This window comes from Wolffia australiana, chromosome 8 (assembly GCF_029677425.1).
Source record: "Wolffia australiana isolate 7733 chromosome 8, ASM2967742v1".
NCBI lineage: Eukaryota > Viridiplantae > Streptophyta > Magnoliopsida > Alismatales > Araceae > Wolffia > Wolffia australiana.
This window is the reverse complement of record NC_135842.1, coordinates 13,936,128-13,957,384: the sequence shown is the minus strand read 5'-3', so window position 1 is coordinate 13,957,384 and position 21,257 is coordinate 13,936,128. Positions and strand designations below refer to the sequence as shown.

The 21,257-nt window shown below is 37.3% G+C and overlaps 1 protein-coding gene across 3 annotated transcripts; it reads right to left on the bottom strand.

Moving 5' to 3' along the window:
* Nucleotides 1-15,467: 15,467 nt before the first annotated feature.
* On the bottom strand, nt 15,468-20,510 carry INDH (INDH1(iron-sulfur protein required for NADH dehydrogenase)). Of its 3 annotated transcripts, XM_078579927.1 has the most exons (9): nt 20,377-20,510; nt 20,116-20,269; nt 19,405-19,527; nt 18,529-18,626; nt 17,921-18,047; nt 17,598-17,683; nt 16,854-16,979; nt 15,668-15,775; nt 15,468-15,574 (listed from the first exon to the last, which is right to left on the bottom strand). In XM_078579927.1, the coding sequence occupies exons 1-9, from the start codon at nt 20,440-20,442 to the stop codon at nt 15,569-15,571; spliced, it is 894 nt and encodes a 297-aa protein (XP_078436053.1). In that variant the 5' UTR covers nt 20,443-20,510; the 3' UTR covers nt 15,468-15,568. The 3 variants fall into 3 exon arrangements, with proteins under 3 accessions (XP_078436053.1, XP_078436051.1, XP_078436052.1); XM_078579925.1 differs by having other exon boundaries at nt 15,468-15,775; XM_078579926.1 differs by having other exon boundaries at nt 15,468-15,775; nt 16,854-16,928.
* Between the last annotated feature and the right edge of the window lie 747 nt (nt 20,511-21,257).

Genomic DNA, 21,257 nt, shown 5'->3' with positions numbered 1-21,257 from the left:
TAACGTCATTTTGACGGAATTTCGCTTTAAGAGGTTGTTTTTATTAATTTCCTCATGAAATCTTCGGTGACCGCAAGCTCTGTATCATGAATCATGCAGCCTCCTGTGGTAGTTCAGTACCCAGAAGGAATGAAAGCAGTTCTGTTGGAGAAATGAGTCGGATATTTTTATAATTAAAATCTAGAGACAAAATTAAAAATTAGAAAAATAAATGACAGCATGTGGGAACCCTTCCCTCTTCTATCCATTTCTTTATTTTCCTTCTAACCGTTCTCTCCTTCCAGATCCTTTTCTATCATCTATATCTCGTGATGCAGGATGACTAGGGGAAACTGGGTAGGAAGACTATCTAGTGTGAGGTGGGATAAAACAGACCACAAGTCACACGATCGAATTCGACGATGTAAGTGCGGTGTAAATACTGATGGTGCAGCCCCTTTCCTCGTCGAGGGTGAGAGTACTGTCATACAACCACCATAACAGACGATCGCTAGAAGATTCAAAAGCCTAGTCAACTAATTGCTAGAAGATTCAAAATCCCAAAACTAATCTGACGGCGGTGGACAAACACTCGAAGAACACTAACACCAAGGAGTGCAGAAAGTACCTCAGCACAAGAGTAGTGCGTCGTGGTGTTGCGGGAAATTCTCGACGCATCGTTGGCGGGAGCGAGTGACGTGCGCTTTGACAAGGTGTCATGGATCCAACTGGGCGGTCAGTTGGCGGGGGTCAAGGGAGGAGTCACCCCCTTGCGGGGTGCGGGGTACGGGCCAGCGCCCCAAAACCTAAATGGTATGCGCGGTGATGAGTGGCTGTGTCGTCAACAGGCCAGGTGGTAGCCGTGCGCGCGCGGCCACAAGTGACTAGTGCGGCAGGGCAAGGGGCAGCCCTGCGTGAGGCCGGCGATGGCAGCGGCCGTGCGTGCGCGGTGCGAGTGGCGGTCGTGCACGCACAGACGTGAGCGGCGACCACGCACACGTCGGCGATGGCAACGGCCGTGCGCGCGCGGTGTGAGTGGCGGCCATGCGCGCACGGGCGCAAGCAGCGGCCGTGCGCGCGCGGGCGCAAGAGGCGGCCGTGTTCGCGCGGGTGCAAGAGGCGGCCGTGCGCGCGCGGGTGCAAGAGGCCGGCGGTGCGGGGCAGATAGTCCTGCGCGCGGTGGGGCCGGGGGCAGCCCTGCGCACCGAAAGCAGGAGCGGCAGCTGTGCACGTGCGGGTGCGAGCGGCGGTTGTCTGCGTGTGGGCTCGAGCAGTGGTCGTGCGAGCACAGGTGCGAACGACAGGCAGCAAGTGGCGGCGGCATCATGTGGCGGCGGCGGCGGCTTGGAAGGGAAGATAGCTAGGGCCAAATTTCCTTGAGAAGATGAAAACTTCAATCTTTAAGAAAAATTCACCAAGTGTTTCTTACAACATTGGCCAATGTATAGGCCTTGAAGGAAAGAGAAAATAGGATTACTGTACATTTAAAAATCTAATATTTAAACGATGTCGGTGACGTGTCGACGTGTCATGTCAAAGGACAGTTCTGAAGCTGGTGTTGACGACGTGTCATGCCGCGGGACATCTCGTGAGAAGGTGGAAGCACGTCCGGTGCTGATGCGTTGTCGTGCTCGCCACTATCTCATCTCAGAAAACAAGTGATTCAAACAAAAAATAAGATAAACAAACCTTAAATTGAAAATTTGAAGATTAGAATTTATGAGATATATTGGTGATCAAGAACTACCATGGTGTTGTACTGGCTACTGAAAAGGAAAAAAGTAAAAACTCAGTTAACCAAAAAAATTGTCTGCTGAGAATGTTAAGGCAATGTCCTCTACCAATAGGATGTAGCTTAATATTTTACTTCTAAGAACTGAACGCATACCCTATAATCTTTAAGAGGATTGGTGGATAGGATTCTGAATATGTTAAGATGTAGAGAGCATGAAAGACAGAATGACATAATTAAATGGAGACAAGATGGATAGAATCAAGATAGACAAGTCTGTTAAACTTACTAATTTGTACTGTAAATAGAAACCAACGTGTATAGTGATGGTTAGTGGAATACGATCCAAGTTTTTAATTCTCATTGGCATCTTTGTCTCTGTCTCTCTCCCTTCTGTTATTAATTATTCTTCTTGAAATCTTCTAGAGAATCCTCATTTTCTTTTATTATAATTATTTTCTCATTCAGATCTTGTATCCCAGTTTTCTCCCATTTTTAATGATTATTATCACAATTATGGTGCTCCAATTTTTCCTACTTTCTGTTCCTGATTCTCTCTTTTTGTAATCCTTCTGTGCGTCTTCATTTGTGACATTCAGTCAAAATATTTATTCCTAATAAATTTGGAGCCTCGCCTAATCATGTCCATTGATACCGCCTATTCCCCTCTCTCTTTCTTGATTCCGATTTAAATATATATCTTAATACAATTCCTACAATTCCTACAAGCATACAACTATTACGTTGATATTTAGATCTGTTCTGACTTTAACCCAAGCTGAACTTAGAGGAAAACAAGTTTTTTAAGGAAGGCATTTTTTGGTTGATTCATGTACGCTTCTCAAATGACATAATATTAGTGTTAGAATAAATAACAACAGTATGAAAATAATAATGAATAGGAAAGTCACAAGAGGGACAATATTTTAAGAGATAATTTGTACTCAATTAAATTCTAAAGGTGTGAAGATATCCAAGCAGTGTTTCTTTGGGCAGGCAAAAATGATGGCACCTCCATGAGAAAATAACCCAAGCTGAACAAGGGATGAACCCATTTTTGTTTGTGAAATGAGTATAGAAATTTTGAGAAATAAATGTAAAAGTTCCCGTAGAGGTGGACGAAGTGAATGAAGAAGAATAAGAAGAAGACGAATGGTGGCAGATAAGATGGAGAGAAGAGAGACACCAGATCTGATGTACTAGAATGATCGTTGAAATTTCCTTAACTTTATGAAGAACAAATGGGTTAGTATTTAAAGATCATAGTAAGTAATACCAACGGCTAGTTTTAAGAAGTTATAACTCAACAAATATAACTTCCTCTCTAAATTTAATCTCAATCATTATATTTATTTGATCATTATTTTATCCTATCTGGATTTAATCCTAACCACTAGATTAATCCTATTCCAGATTTCATCCTAACCATTTATGTTTTCCTATATTTATATCCTAACCATCTAGATCTCATAATGAGTGTAGATAAGTGTTCACTTATTACTAATATACTGTTATTTAGGATCCTATTCGTTGACGATGGCATTTCTCATTGGCAACAAAGAAGAGATTGTGCTTGGATTGCAGCTCCCAGAACCTTGGTTTGGGAAGTGGCTTGGTCAAAGCATCTGCAATTTGTCCATGACTTGTGATGAATCTGATTTGAGAAGCTCGGCAGTGACTTGTTCCCGAACAACAAGAAAATCAATCTCAATATGCTTCATTCGTGCATGGAAGACTGAATTTTTGGCTAGATATGTGGCGCCAATATTGTCTCACCAGAGTATTGGTATAGATAATGGTTCAATTTGAAGTTCTGTGAGGAGAGAATTAATCCATATGACTTCAGATGCCACATTTTCCAGAGCTTTATATTTTTGGCTAGATATCAGGCAACAGTAGATTGCTTTTTCGAGCTCCAAGAAATCAAAATTTTGCCTGGAAATACTAAATAACCACTAGTAGATCTTCTATCACTTTGATTTATTTCCAATCAGCATCACTAGATGCATTTATGGATAATGTTGAATCAGAACAAAAATTAAGACCATGTGTAATACTTCCTTTAAGATAACAGAGTAACTGCTTTAATGTTCTCCAATCATCAGCAGTTGGTTTACGCATTTTCTGACAAGCTTTTCTTACAACAAAAGCTATATCAGGGTGATTTAAAGTTGGATATTGAAAGCTTCCAACCAAACTTGTATAAGTAGAATCATTTAATAAGTCAGAAGAGTTAGATGATATACATGAATGGCTAAAGGGACAAGGTGTGGGTAATGGATCGCTATTCTCTAGATCAGCACATTTGAAGAGGGAATAAATATATGTTGACTGTGATAGAATAAATCAACTTTTAAGTTGAATAAGCTTAATTGCAAGAAAAAATGTGCTGGTCCAAGATCTTTAACAGAAAATTGAGATTGAAGATCTGTAATAAGCTTACTGATAATAGAAAATCAAATTTACTGATGAAATATAATCAACATAAATAATAATAAAAATTTATTGGATCAGACTTTTAAAATAATGAAGTATCAGTTTTTGAACCTAAAAACCAAGTGTAATATGGAAGTATGTTAATTTGGTAAACCATGCTCTTGGTGCTTGTTTCAGACCATAATAGATCTCTTAAGTTTTTAAATTTGATTTGGATGTTGGTCCATATAGATAATTTCTAAAAGAGCAACATATAAGAAATCTTTAGATACATCTAATTGATGAATTTTCCAATTATTACTAATGGCAATGGGCAGAGGTTATTGGATCATTGTATGTTTAATTATAGGACTAAAGGTTTCAAAATAATCAAAATCTTTATGTTGACTGTTACCTTTGGCTACTAAATGAGCTACATATTGATCAATTTCTCCAGAGGGTTTGTATTTGAGTTTATATAACTATTTACAACCTATATTGTGAAAATTTTGATTCCTAGGAACTAAAGTCCAAGTATCATTTGCAAGAGGAACTTTATCTTCATACTCCGTTGCTAGCATCCAATTTTTGCCTTTTGAAGCAAGGAAAAAAGAGAAGGGTTCTACAGAAGATGCTACAGAAGTGTTAAAACAACTAGCGAAGGGATGTTTAATAAAAATATGCAGCGTAGAAGAAGAATTACTGATTAGTTTAGAATTTTTTTCATTTGTAAGATGGACATCAGATATTGATTTTACTTTCAGTTTATTTCCAGGTTCCGATGCTCTATCTTAAGTGCTCAGAAAATCTGCATCAAGATTTAGTTTTTGAGAGTCAGCAGAAACACCAGGTGATAACAAATTTGAACAATATAAGTTATTGCTATGAGATGGAGATACACTTTGGGAAGCGTTTGAGCACGATGAAAGAGAAAATTAAGAATGATGTTGAGAATTAGATGGTTGAGGTGGGGTTGAAAAAGGAAAGGGAATATGAAAAAAATTGTCTTGTGGGCTAGTTCCAAGAGGACCAGGCATTGATGTATTGATATTGGATCTTGAGAAAGAAAAAATATTTTCATAAAAATAACATATCTAGAGATAAAGAACTTATCTGTGTTGAAAGACAGACATTTGTATCCAATATGATACGCACTATAGCCCATGATGACACATTTTTCTGATCTGTCATCTAATTTATGTTTCGAGTATGGTCGTAAAAGTGGAAAACATAAACATCCAAATGTTCTTAACCATGAGTAGTTAGGAAAATCTTAAATAATACTTCAAAATGGGGCTTATATTATAAAACAGGAGTAATTCTATTTATAAGAAAAGTAGTTGTTGATACAGCTTCGTCCCAAAATTTTCTTGGGATACCAGCTTGATGAAGCAATGTTTAAGCTGTTTCCACAAGATGTCGATGTTTTCTTTCAGCTTTTCCATTATGCTCTGGTGTATGTGGACATGGGATACTATGAATAATACCATTTTGTTTGAATAATTAATGAAGAACTTGAAACTCACCACCTGCATCCGATTAAAAATATTTAATTTTGTGAGAAAATTGATTTTCTACTCATTTTTTGAATTCTTCAAAAGTAGAAAATATATCATATTTCTTCTTATGCAGATATAAGCATGAGAGTTTACTAAAATCGTCAATTAATAAAACATAATAAAGAAACCCAAAGTGCAATTGCATTGGTGATGTCCTCGTAAATCAGAACGTATAATTTCTATATGGCTTTCTGAAGAATGATTAGTAGAAGTGAAAGGAAGACTATGAGATTTACTGGTGGAAAAAGATTCACACATATAATGTATTCTAAGATGAGAAACAGGGAGTCCAAAATTTTTTGTTATAAGCTGCAAAGTGCGAAAATGGGGATGTGCATGTCGAGCATGCCACCCATTCGGATGGTGCTTTCTCTCCAAGAAAAGCCTGATGTGTGGTTGAACTTGGAGCGTCGAGGAAGTAAAGACCATCCTTAATTGACCCTTGACAAAGGATTCTGTTTGTTTTTTATCCTTCACAAGACAGAATGAAGAATGAAACTCAACATCTACATCATTATCTAAAGTTAATTTGTGAATCGATCATAAATTTTTAGTCATTTCTGGAACATGAAGCACATCTTTTAAATATAGATTTTTATCATGTGTAAAATTTTTATAAGATCTAATAGAAAGAATGTTCAAACCTGATCCATTACCCAGTTGGAGTTGATCAGTGCCAAGATAACTTGTGGTTTGATGTAGCATGTTTTTGTCTGAAGTAACTTGGTGGGTAGCTCCACTATCAGGATAACATAGCCCATCTGCATTTGCAATAAAAACTTTAGGTGAACCTGAAGATATAGATACATCTTTTCTTCTCTACTTATCTGTATGATTCCAAGTCGGATTGCTTCTATTGCAGAATTCACTGCATTATCTTGCTCTATGTCCAAAATGGAAACATATTTCACGTATTGGTTGAAATCTATTGTTTCTACCTCTTCCTCTTCCACGATTTTGATTTTAACTCCTGTTGTATCCATCTCTGTGTTGTTGGTTGGAGACTAGAGAATTTTGGATTTGAGTGTGATTTGCAGAAGGGCTGAAAAATTCTCCATGGTTTTCTTGCTGATATGCTAAATGTGCGTCAGGTGCATTTAGATCTATAATGATATCATCAAGCTTCATACTATTAATATTAGCATTTATACAAACAACAAGCTGCAAATATTCTATGCCCAATCCTCTTAGGAATGTGAAGATCATAGTGGGCTCACTGATCACTTGATTTGAAGTTTCAAGTGATTCAACTACTGATCTGAAGTAAGCTACATATTCATCAATTTTCAGAGTACCTTTCTTCATAGTATGAAATTGCTGATGCCGTTCCATAATTTTTTATTGGCTACCATTTGAGAAAGTGTGCTCAAGTTTCTCCCATGCTTCTCTGGAGGATCTCGCTTTAATGATACAAGAGATGACAGATTTTGACAGTGCTGAGTGCAGAAATCCAGGGAATTGTTGGTCCAATTTCCAACATGTCTTAAACAGTGGATTTTTAGTGATCCGTACTTCGAAATCTAGAAGAGAAATTGGTGGAGATGGACCTTCAATATATTTGACTAAATCATACCCCTTCAAAATCGACAGAATAGAGCTCTTCCATGCTAGATAACTATCATTGGTAAGCATGATAGACTTCGTTGTTCATGTGGGAACGAATGCCAGGACTTGTCCACCAGCTGTCAATGCTCCAAATTCAGAAGAGTTCATGGTGGCAATCAATGTTTTGTGTTGAGTCTTCAGAAGTGTTTTCAGATGTTTGAGATGAAGAATGGAGAAATTGCAAGAGCATGAGGGTGCTATGAGCATGCTGTTGGTATCAAATTCGAGCTCCAGTACATGGAAAAACAACAAATACTCCTCTCTTGCCATCCCAGAGTCGCCCCACAATTTATGATAAGACTTGATGATGACCAGGAAATGGAAACACAACACAATTTCTGATCAGCTCTGCAATATCTTTGTCAGTGGAAACTGGAAATGCAGTGGAACCATTGATGAAGAGAAGAATATTGTCGGTGATCAGGGAGTCATAATCACAATTGAAACAGAACCGTATCAAGTCAAAAGCTTACAAAATTTTAAATTGAAATGACTTGGTTGACTCTTAGATATAAAACCATCAAGATATCAATACATTTGAATTCAGTTAACTATTTTCCCACAGAGCACCAAGTATATATACTTATATGCTTACATGCTTACATGCCATCATTATCACCATTTTTTTTCCAAATATGTGATTATCATATTATGGTGTTACCATAATACACTAGACATTGCATATACTGTCAGACTTAATTATAAGCATTACATGTCCATAAAAAATATGATTTGCTTTAATTAATATTAAACATGATAGGGAGTGTGTGACAGGATTTTAATCCACATATAATTCCATTCTTCTCCTGATGGATTGTCTATATGATCCCCTTTGACAACTAACGGCTAAGGGGGGTTTAGGCATCAGACGCCTCTTAGATGTCTAGGACATGCTTCAAAAGAAACTCGTATGGCGCATGCGCACCACACACTCCCTATTGGGAGGTTTTATTTCCGCCAAGTACGGCGAGTGGGCCCGTCAAGAGATGGATATCCGAGGTCATCAGAAATGGCAAACGTGGCAGCGATAGTGGCTTGAGATCGTCAAGGTCACATGTTGGCGTATAGGTCGAGGTACGATTAGCGCCTGGTTTGATACTTGGGACGCTGACGAGCCTTTCACTCACCATCCCCGCTTTGTATCACATCGAGTGCACCTCACAGTGGCCCAGCTGCTTATGGGTAACACGCCTATGGGAGCAACATGGCCTCCCCTCCGCCATGTTACCCTAGGTCCATAACACTTCAATCGGGTCCACTCCCGACCGTACTATTTGGACGATCACACTCGACGGCGCATACTCATGCAGTTCTTCTTGGGAGTATTTCCATGAGAAATCCCCCATCCAGCACTGGGGTTGCCACATCTGGCACCCGACGATCCTTACTCGCATCTCCTTTTTCCTCTGGAGACTCCTACAGCGTGGCCTCCCGACTGATGATCGGGTGATCCGTCTAGGCCTCTCTCTCACCTCACGTTGCAACTGTTGTCCCCCACTTCCACATATTGAGACTATGGAACATCTTTTCTTCCATAGTGAGACAGCCAAATCACGCACCTTTGGCACCCACTCCATATTCCACTGACCCCGTTGGAGTATTTTGGCAAGATATTTCTAAATGGAGCCCCATCCTACACATCACCATAGCTTATTTACTATGGGAGATATGGAAGGGGCGAAATTCTTCTCATTTTGCAGGGACTCCCATGCGTGCCGTGGATATCATGCGTCGCATCAAGCTGTGGATACGACGCATCCACCATCTCACCCCCACTCGCGACTACAGCTCAGCACTCAGATGCGATCTCCTTTGTGCCTGGGGCATTCCGGTGACCCTTGCCCCTTGCCGCATTCAGATACAGGTCATCCATTGGCACCCACCGCCAATTGGCAGCCTCAAAATGAATGTGGATGGTGCGTCCAAATGGAACCCGGGCCAGCAGGGGGAGGTGGTATCCTCCGGGATCATACAGGGAGTATTTTATTTGCTTTCTCCTCTTTCTATGGCGTACAAACTAACACAATAGCCGAAGCTATGGCGATACATGATAGTTTACTCCTCTACGAGGAATGAAACCTTCATAATATTGTCGTAGAATTGGACTCACAGGTGTTAGTCGACATGATTCATGCAGGTACATGCTCCCAATGGCGACTACATCGTGTATGGCAGGATATCATGCGGTGCCGCCCTCATATAACTAGCGTTCGTCATCAGCTACGAGAAGGCAACAAGACAGTAGATGCCCTCGCCAACCACGCGGTACACACACGACTCCCTTCCTCCCTTTTCCTTTCTTAGCAGGCACTCCCTCCGACCGCTAGGGGATGCTATCACGTCGAACGTCTCGGCTTGCCAAACCTCCCCACGCGCCGCACACTTTTGAATGAGGCCCCGCAGGAGTGGCGGATCGCGTGGAGCACTTGAGGTGGGAGCGCTCATGCCTGATGCGACGATCAGGACAGCGGGGTGGAGTGCACCCACCTCGGATGAGGTCCTCGCCATGCACTTCATCGATGCACTTGTTAAAGGTGGGGACAGCTCCACTATCTCTCCACCATCATCACACGGGGGGCTCGTATGAGGTGTCGACGCGAGCACTTCTCCGAGCACCTGCAAGGTATCACTTATGTATCATTTCCTTTCTTGCACATGGGCGTGGATGAGTGGCATCTGAGTGTAATTGGGATACTTAAACTCACTCCACGCCTATAAACATTGATAAACACTTCACTTTATAAATAAAATCCCCCTAGGTGGCATCCAAGGCACAGCTGGATCGGTCTACGGGCACAACCATAGGGTTGGCCGTAACCGGCATCGTGTTTTTTTCCAATAAATCAAAAATAAATAAATAATAATAATAACTCACTTTCTCTAGACCACGAACCACAATCTGCATTGCGCACTACGCTCTAAGTCCAAAATTCATTAAGGGACCAACATAGTGACTTTTTTAATCCCCTAATTTCCAATTAAATATGAATAAAACTTAATATATAATATTAATTGTATCATTTATTTATGAAATAAAATTAAAGATTAAAAAACCTAATAATTAGCATATGAAAAAACTCCATAATATTTTCTCAATTCCATAGATAATGATATAAAATAACAATGTTTTTTATGACTGATTACTGATTATGTGTACAAAGTAAATAATATCATGGATTATTTCACTATCTCAGATGATAAAATGATAGTAAATGAAATGGAAGTGCATGAAACCAATGCGCCTTATTAGTCATCCTATGGAACTTTCATGTCGACCCTGTTTAGGAAGGGTATCATTCCTCTAAATTATTCTTACATATTTGTAGCTATCCTCAAGAGAAGTAACAACATAACCCCTAAATCTAATTTCTCCACTAAAATTATAAAATAGATTTTCATTCCATATTCTTATATTTATTGTGATGATACCGTATCTTTTGTCAAACTTACTCTCAAAATAAAAATCTAATTATTAAAAATTAAATTAATTCTCTATAATATTGATTAATTTATCACTAACCTCAAAAAGTTCATCACTATATCTATTTTTGTTATGACAATCCCGATCCCTATGGCATGCCCTATTTGTATTTTAAATACAGCATAATTATTATTTTATATCCTATATTTATTCCATAATACTATTTATTTATTAATGATGAATAATGTTTTTTCAAGGCTGATAATTATACAATGAGTTTTATGATTTCTCACTTCATCAAACCCAAACAGGAGGAGTTATCTTGAAGAATTATCTTCATCAGGTGTTGATAGATTCATATTCTAAGTCACTATAAGTCACATATGATGAATTATCTTGAGATGGTAAGTTCTGATTAATAGGTTCTATGACACAGTAGATAAAATTCATTGTACCTTATGAGGAACACAATGTTGCTGGGCACCTCATGTCTTGGAGAATAAACATGTCAACTGAGTATATATATGTTTTAGTTATTAATTGGGGTAGCCTATGTAGATTTAATAGTCTGGATTGAAACATAAGTGACTATTTGATCATTAATGTCACTCGCTTATAATAAAATATTTATATGATCGTTGGAGTTTTAATTGCATTCTTGACATTATCAGTATAATGAGATCGCGTCGTGGCTTGAATAAAACTTCTCTTTTTCAAAATTGCAACTCCTTCCTTAACATCCATACCTAAAATCACATTCATCAGTTTGTGATTGACTTCCTTCCTAATTAAAATTTACCAACCAATTATACTTGAACAAAGTCATCCCAGTGATCCTCATCTTAGAGTTTATCCAAATTAAATCTCAACTCACGTCTACTATAAGCCTGAAAAAAAATATAAAGCATAAATCTTGGGCTCTACTAATTTTATAAGCTAAAGAAAGTTTGGCATGTTCCTATCTGAAGATGAATGCCCAAATTTTTTGTAAAATAAACCTGAAGCGAAAGCAAGTTTGAACTTTTCACAAACTTTCAATGAAAAAAAATGGTAGATTGACCTGCATGATAATGAAATATAATATAACTAAGACTATTAAAAGAAGCTAAAAGCGTGTCCCTGTAAATAAAGAAAATTTCTTATGAATATGCACTATTTCTCAATTTCAATAGCTAGTATGCTCAATCACTTGAAGTTAGGAACATAACCCTAAATCCGTCAAATTGTTAAATGAACTTGAGTGGCCAAATTTTGGGTGGCGAGGATCAATGAGTTGATGGGCACTTAAGGTAATAGAATGTCTTACGAGGTGAGAATCAAGAGACAATTGGTTAATAATTTATAATCAAACCAATGGTATTGATCATGTTCTCTTTAGTGAACAAATAGCAATGCTTATTTCTGTATAAGATATATGTCTAGCCTACTTGGGAGGTATCAACATACCTAATAGATAGCAAAACAAAAGATACTTAGTAGAGGGTTCAAACCTGTAAAATACAGCATTGGTGAATCACAATAAACTCAAACTAGCATATCTTAATGCATCAAAATTTTCTTTCATTTAGTCCTCTCAACTTGTTTTTGAAATCATTTTCACTTAAATATATGGTAAATTATGCACCCGCTTTAATTCTATTGAGCCGAAATGTTTTTGGTAAGATTCGAATTATAAATGGTTTAATAAGTTTTTTTGGTCCAAATGGTTTCGATGATAACCAGAAATTCCAGGTTGCTCATCTCATTTGGCGCAATCATAGAAATTGTTTGTTCGTGACTAATCGTTCAACACATGGTATCTCTCCAATGTAGTTCAACTGTAACACTTTGCATCTTTGGAGATGTCATATAAAGGTTTCATGGGTATATCTTATTATGTTGAACATGGTGTATCCATGTGATGAACACAAACTGAGGCCTGAAAACTCACGCCTTTTAAAGACATTTTATAGAACTAACTTTCATATTGATATGAATTCTTACTTCATTGATTGATTTCTTAAGTCATTTAAACAAAAATAATAAATTGTGTAGGCACATACATTCTCACTAAAAATATGCTTCACAATCAGTACTATTAATGGACTTAAGTCTCAAACAAGTTGGTTACTGTACATTTTGTACGGCTGAAATTTAAACAAAAATAAAAGGAAGCTTTTTTGAGTTACAAAGTGCTAGTAGCAGCAACACTCAAGCCAGCGATAGGGGGAAGTGTAGGAGAACTCAAGCCAGCCACAGCCGGCAAGTGCCAGCACCTAAGTTCCGGCCCACTTAGCCCACGGGGCCTCAAGTGAGTCTTATAGAGCCCTCAAGGGTACATCCTAATGAATGGGGCCACAGCAGCAATTATTTTCAGTAGTTGACTTGCTCTCATGGAGATCAAACGTCCGAGGGGTAAAACCCTCATCCACCCATCTGTTAGAGACTATTCCAATGGCTGTGGGAAAACCATTGGATCAGTGTTTCATTGATGGAGGGTGGAGAGAGGGCCTCTCTTCACTCTGTAAGTGCAGTTTTTCCTAACTTGGCATCTCTCATCCCAGAAATCACAGCAATGGTGGAGACCCTTACAGAGGCTCTTATCTCATCTCAATTCATGAGAACATTGCAGGAATTTTGGTGCTTCAGGATGGCGCTGGAGAGGGTGCAGGAGGACAAAGATCTGCCCAGTACAGAGGAAAAAAGAAGCAGAAATCAGATATTGAGGTTAGCCCAATCCTTTATTCTTCAAATCACATCTGATATCCTTCCAATTTTATCTAGATGAAAATTAATTGCATACATTTAAATTCACTTGAAAGTCATCAGAATTTAGCATCCTGGAGGCGCTGAGGCATTTTCACAGGTAGTTATTAGGCACAAAGTATTTTACACAAAATTTCCCAATTTTAGCTTTAAAAATACTAAAACATACTTATTGAATATATACTTTAATAAACTTTATTTCTATCATGCTAAGCTACCTATAAACATAAAAGTATATAAGTACTCACCAATTAATCTAATATCTTCCTATTATCTTCTACTACTTTTTTTCCCTCTTTATCTAATATCATTATGTCTTATGATGTCTATACACATATCTTTATATAGCTCATTAATATTCATATTATTAAACAACATATTTCACCTATCAGTCCTAATTTTTAACCACTTTCACAATCTATTCATCATCTTATATCTTACTAAAAAAGATGCCCCCATTCACTATATACCAAAACAGACGTCGTTCCTCCACTATTTTATCCATCTATCCTACTCTTACAAACAACCAAAAGATAACTTTAAATAAATAATAATACAATAAGTACTCTGTATCAACAATAGTACCTTGGCTACTATATTTTCAGCTTAATTCTATTACTTTATAATTAAGAAAGATGTAGTGAATAGTACCTTAGCTACTATTTCTTGTACCATATATTATACTCTATCCCTTCATTATAGCTTTATAAACAAATTTCATTCTCCACTATTCACTACTCCTAAATGTCTATAGAGGAGTACCGATTCTCTAAGTAATCTTATAATTTAAATATCTTGCCTCTAGCTTCATCCATTTCTTGCTAACTATAACTTCCTATTTCTGCTCATTACTTATCTTCCACCTTATCACTACCACTGTTTTCTCTTACTGCCTTTCTTATATTATCTCACAACATATTTCCTCCGATCACTCACTTAAATTCATCTTATTTTTCTGTAACCATTACTCAATTATAATGTTCATCTCTAAAGGCTATTCCCTATGGAGACAACAACACTCCTACTCTACACATTTGACCGAGATTCTATAACTACAAATTTTATTTGATTTTAGGCGAGTTAAATTTACCACAACATTAAATAACACCGCAATTCGCCTCCGTTACCCTGGCTAAACTTTCTCCTTACTATTGTTATGCCAAGTCATCATCATATATCACTCAATGTGTTATGCTATGAATGCAGTTACTCATCACTTGGAAAAGTGGGGGCAACATTATAAGGGAACTTGTGCACGGTTGAACTAGGAAGGATTGAAGAGAGACCAGTCTAAGAAAGAGTAAGTGAGTCGGCTATGACGGTGCTTGCACATGTACAGTACAAAGTTTCCTTGTGAAAACCATAGCTTTTCTATGCTCATAAAATCATGCCTCAGGTCTGGCATAGTTTCAAGCTACTGTAAAACAGAAACATTGCACTGCTTTAATGAATTTTTCAGACAAAGTTGTTTATTTTATCAAGAGTGATGACCTGGGAAAGCTTGTACGGATTGATAAATAGACTCGCGGAGATCTGGAGAGAGAAAGGGCGGATATGTTTTAAAAGCTACGGAGTGCAAGGCGGACGAACGGGAAGATGAACGGAGAGAGATGGAGAGTGTTTGCTTAAAGATTTTCGACCAGGTCGATGATGTCTAGAGAGAGAATGGGTGCATATATTTTGGAAGCTACAATGTGTAAGGTTGGAACAATGGACATATGCAAGAAAAGAGAAAAAGATTGCTACAGATTTGAAATGGTTGAAATGGGAGAAAGAATAGAATATATATATAGAGAGAGAGACCATGTGTTTCTCCATCAAAAATGTAAATGGGTGCATGAGCAACATATACAGGTAGGAGAAACACATCTCTCTTTCCTCAATAAGAAAGATCAAAGGGAAAAGGTAACCGAGGACATGTGAAAATCTCTAAAGTGGTTGAAGAATGAACGAGAGAGAATTCACAGGATGAGAAAAACAGGTTTTTTAAAAAACTATATCAAGATGTGTGAACAGAGGAAATGAAGCATTCAAAAATCTTTAGGGCACTCACCTTAAGGAGAGATGCTCGATGCAAGTGAAATAAATGATTCTGTTGGGGAACCGTTGGATTTAAACCTGAGCATAAAACATGATCGTCGTTAGAAATCACAGTGATACGATCGGGCTCTGATCTGCGTTGTTCCGTAAATCTGTGAGACGGAGAACAACTTTCTCAGCAATCTCGTTGTACGCCTTTGCTGATTCAGAGAGTGGTGCAGACACAACAATTGGAGTTCCTAGGTCTGAACTGCTCCTTATCTCCACTTCAAGAGGTATCTAGATCAGGAAAAAATGAAAAAAGAATTATGAATTCATTAAACTTATCGGTCCGGTAATTCTAAGATAACCAGCAAAACTTTGTATCAACGAGGAAAAATTCCAATCACAGAGAGTTGACTTTCAATAAACTCTAACATGATATGTCAATTTCATACACTCAATCAGGGTCCATGTACCTGCGCAATTTTTGTTTTCTCTTGATTACATTCAACCTATGAGGAGAAAATCTTCAATCTCCGAGAGCTGAGTTAAGGTGAACTCTTAAAAGAAAAAAAATCAAGAAAATTAAGATATTTTGTGTTGTATATACAAAATCTTCTAGACTGCAGGGTTAAAATGTCTTCCCCCAATTTTTAGGGAGTTTTATGTAAAAGTGTAATAGTCAATCTGCCTATTTAAGGCAGACAGAACGTTAATGACAGCGACTGATTCATCTGATATTCTAGGGTTTCAATCCCCACTCCCAGGATGGCGGACTCCTCTAACAGCCATGTCTTATCTCCTTTCACCTTCGATCAGCCAAGTTTTGACAAATCATTTCTGCTCCTATTTCTGTGCCACTTTTTAATGCGCTAAAAATTAGAATTTTATTTCCTGAGAAAAGCAATATATTTCTCTTCACTACGCTGATATCCCGAAATTACTAAAAAAGAATAAAAACGTAGGGTTGAATAAATTGAATTTTTTTGGATGTTAAAGTTGATCAGCAATAGTTAACCAAATTTCCAATAGACGCCAGCGACAAATTTTTTATGGTTGGATGTAGCGATCATGTTCATAAGTTTGAGTGGCTTTTTCACAAGCCAAGAAACAACAAGTATAGATAAACACAGAGAATACAAGACAACATGCATGAAATCTAATTGTTCAAAAAAACATGCATGGAATCTATAATAAATGTAAGTATGAAACAACCGGAAAGTGTGTTTTACCACTTATCATACATCAAGTTTGTTCAGATAAAATTTACCGCTAATCATACATTTGGTGTCTTCAAATAAAATTTACCATAAAAAACTACCACCGGGTAAAGGTAGTAGGAAAATTTTAGTCTAGGCAATGTGTAACAGAATACCTCGCCAAGGAATTCCATTTCCATCTCCTCAGCTGTTTTCCGGGCTCCACCATGACCAAACACGTATGTCTTCTCCTGGCAGCGTGGGCATTGAAAGCAACTCATATTCTCCACCACCCCCAATATCTCCACAGAGAAAGGAAACACGCATAAGGATGATTCAATTTCCTTGAATTATAAGTAAGCTAAACAGTTGAGTTTATTCATCTACGTCAAAAGCTATTAAGTGTTTTGTGTAACAGTTAAATGAAATGAGCAGTAATAAATAATGAGGGTTATCAAACATGTACAATGGAAAATAATTTTTCAAATTACGATAAGCTAAGCGGTTCAAATCAAAAGATATAGTGAAATATGAAAATGAGGATGTGTTCAATGATATCTCTATGAAATATAGAATTTAAAATTGTAATCCATCTTTTTTTTTTGGAAGAAAAATTGTAATCCATCTTGATGGTAAGCTTTCTCCCATCAAGACTCGAATACAGATCATGTGAAGATATGTTGAAGAATGAAGTTGGAAAATGTCGGAAAAAATAAAGAAGCAAATTTTATATAGAAGTCGGGGCAGAGGAAAGCATGAACAAGTATAACATTCTAATAAGGCATTGGTAATGCGGTCATAATAAAGTATCTAATCAAATTCAAGTCTCTGAGCAAGAATTGGCAGAATTTAGGTCCGCTGGTTTCGATTATGCAGACCAAGAAGTTATTCATAAAAAAGTATAAAATAATTATACTTACAGGAATTTCTACTTTTCTGAACATATTTGCACCCCGTCGTGCATCAATCAATGCAATATCTTGAGGTGTTGAGACAATTACAGCACCTGACCCATGTCAAAGATCCAAACATATGATAGGTCCATTACTCAGAAACATTATTGAAATGATTAACAAAACTTTGCTTTATAATGAGATGCCTGCGGGAGGGCCTTCTTCTGATTTGAATAGTTTCTCCCATTAAGTTCGCTAAGCGATCACATTATTCTCGAAAATTTCCAACTTTGAAATAAAGTGAAAGGGGTTTGTGAAAAGAGAACAAAGATCGTAGGCTGCAAAATTACCAGATAATCGCAACCTTTGAGAAATTGTTAGCTGAGCATCCCCCGTGCCAGGTGGCATGTCTATAACAAGCACATCCAGCTCCCCCCAAGCAACACCCCTAGTCAACTTTTCCAAAGCGCTCATTACCTGCGTTGACCAAAACCCACTTACTTTATCCTAGAAATTAATTACTGTTCATAGGACAAAAATTTTGCCCTGTACCCAATGCGCTAAAAAGCCAAATAGCGTTTTTTTAGAAGCGAAAGAACGTTTCCCGAAAGGAAAACTACTATAGCACCTATTTTCCAAAAAAAATACTATAGTGCCTCTTATTCTCTATTTGTATCAACAAGCAATGGTAAAAGATGGAAAACATTTATTTGACCATTCAAATGAGCAGAACGTGAGTCTAAATTTTACTAGAGCACCTCGTCTCAAGGTGAAGTAAAAAGCACGAAAAACCATCCAACTGGCTATTTCTGCTGCATGAAAATTCTTAGAAAACAGCATTTTTGATATAGTTTAAATTTAAATCAACTGCCAAAAGCTGGTCGGATGCATTGTAAATAAAACAGAAAATCCATTTTCAGATGACTTACAGGAATAGAATTTGGGGATAAAAACACACCATGGGTCCTCTCCACACAACTGGAGCATCCTTGTCGATGAGAAACCCGATTGACATACACCATACATCATGGTTCCTCATGGGAATCATCTTCAGGTCTGAATAGAAAGGTAAGGTTCAGCTCACAGAAGAATCATTAGATCTCAAACTTTTATCCATAGTGGAAGGTTAGGAAATGCCAGGAAACTAGCGAGAAAATATTTCTACATCAGACACAAAAAGCCCAATAGCAGAAAATATTTAACTTTTCTAGGAAATAAATGTACAATCGCAAAATGTCAAGGTCAATTTCTTTGTAATTGAATGAAACCAACATCCATGAAATCTGACTGTTTGTTCAAGCAGTAACTGTAGAGGGATAGATATAGCTGTAGGGGTCCCCCCTATTAGTGTTATTACATCATTTTGGGTCTACGACGAGTTCATTTCAAACACATAGCTCTTCCCCGCAGAGGGCAGACAAGACGTTGTTGAATCAGCAGTGAGATCCTTCGCAAAGGCTTCAATCCCCAATACGGCTGTAACCATTTTCACTATTTTTTCTCTCTCTATATCTCTCCCTATCCTTCCATGATCATTCCCGTACATAGATTCATCCAACATTAGAAACCAAATAGCTGAGCCATGAATTATCCGATGTCAAATAAGATTACTTAAAATGGAATATAGAAGTTCAGATACTTTGATCAGTCTGTGAATTAAAATAACAGAAAACACACAGGGGGACATAATACACCTAATGAACTTGGACCACAACCAAGAGAATGCAAAAAATTAGCGAGTCAATTAATTTTCTTTTTTTTGAAAGAAATCGAGTCAACTAATTTGACAGATCTGAAAATGGAAAATGGTATCACAAAAAAAAATGAGCAAGACCTTCATTCACTTCTGGCTTCCCTTCAAGTTTCATCAGGGTAGGTATGGACGGTCCATAAACATCCGCATCAAGTAAACCAACCTTCAGCTTGCACCTTTTAGCAAGAGCAACCGCCAAATTAACTGCTCGCACAAGAAGATTTTATGATTTCCAAGAATAGAGTATAACAATTCCACAAATTTCAACAAATATTTTAATGTCATGTTGACATTAACTTCCAAAAAATTATCCTTCGGGAAAGAAAGAAGACACACTGAAGGTGAACGGTAAATACCAAAGATCTGTACTTTAATTTTGTATCGTTCCCGGTGATCATAAGACAGAAACTTAGTTGCTTAAACTTATTACTGCACATCAAAAGAACGTAAATGCAGCAAACAAGTTTGCAAAACAGCAACAATATAACACATGGAACCCCTTCTGAATCCCATTGAACGGCTTTATCAAACTAATGTCAAAAACAAAGTTACAATTCTACGTAAACCTGATCTTACTAATCAGTTACGCTTTGCGAACATCAATATCCTTAATTACGGAATTAAGGATCTTACTAATTAGTTTCATCTCGTATCAATTACGGAAGTTTAGCCGCTTAAACAGGGAACACAAGTCAGGAAAAGAGGTTCGGAAAACAGCACAATTGTCTCCATACAATCCCTTAAGGGATTTATCAAACTTGAGTGCCAAAAAACCTGAGCCATCATAGATACCTGCAGTGGTGGACTTGCCAACGCCGCCTTTTCCAGACGCCACAGCTATGATATCCTTAATACCTTTCATTGGGGCGCTTTTCACTCCCTCTTTCGCCCGATGAACATGAGCATCCGCATAGAACCTAAATACAGACCATCTAAACCTAGGTTCCTGCAAATTTACACCTCAAATGAGAAAAAAATGAGGAAACAAAGATTTTGAAATCTACAAAACCGCACTCGCAGAGGCAAACATCGCCAAAATTTTCTGTTCTTCACCTTGAAAATCACGAGATCGGATCTCAGACGATCAAGCGAGGGTGCCAAGCTTCTTCTCCAGCTCATCGAAGAAGAATATAACTACACTGATCTATTAAGGCGTACCCTTTCATGTTATAAATACAAAAGGGCTGTAGTTCCAAGAAATTAATAAATCGTCCTCGTATTGCCTAATATTATATATATCTCTTACAGTTCCCTAGATTTATTGAGAGTTTTAAAATTGCGTAGAAACTCTCTAAATTATTTTACTGATAGTTTTAAAATCCCTAACTTTCTCTACTTCCATCTAGTTTAAATATGTAAAAAATGTGTTCTGTTATGGCATATGATGTACCAGTGAATTGTCAATATTTGTGTTGCATGTTATCAAAAAGCATTATTAACATCACTTAATGATGTTAAAAATATGTAAACAATAATGCTCAAATAATAATTAAATTTTTACGCTTTTAACTATTCTACTGCCTGAGTCTATCAATAAGGTAAGAAAAAAATGAAATGCTGGTATGTATGTGAACAGTAAGTGTAATTTGTTGTGTCTATTGATGAGTTCTAGAACAGCTATATATGTACTCCAAATCAGTCATCATTCATCAATTAGCATTCGCGGTGTAATTTATAATTTTGCATGATTTAGTTCAGCATTTTCACCCATATATAAATTGACAACTACTTTTTCTTAGTTCATGATGTTTCAAATTACTGAAATGATCTATAATTACAATATAAAAGAAAAATAATTCAAATCTGGAACCCTAAAATTATACAGGAGAAATTCCAATAATAAGTGTTCGTTTTAGATAAATCACAAGGTTTTTAGTCTCATTTTTATGGGTTTTTCCATATTTTCCTACCATTTTATGACAAATAAACCACTA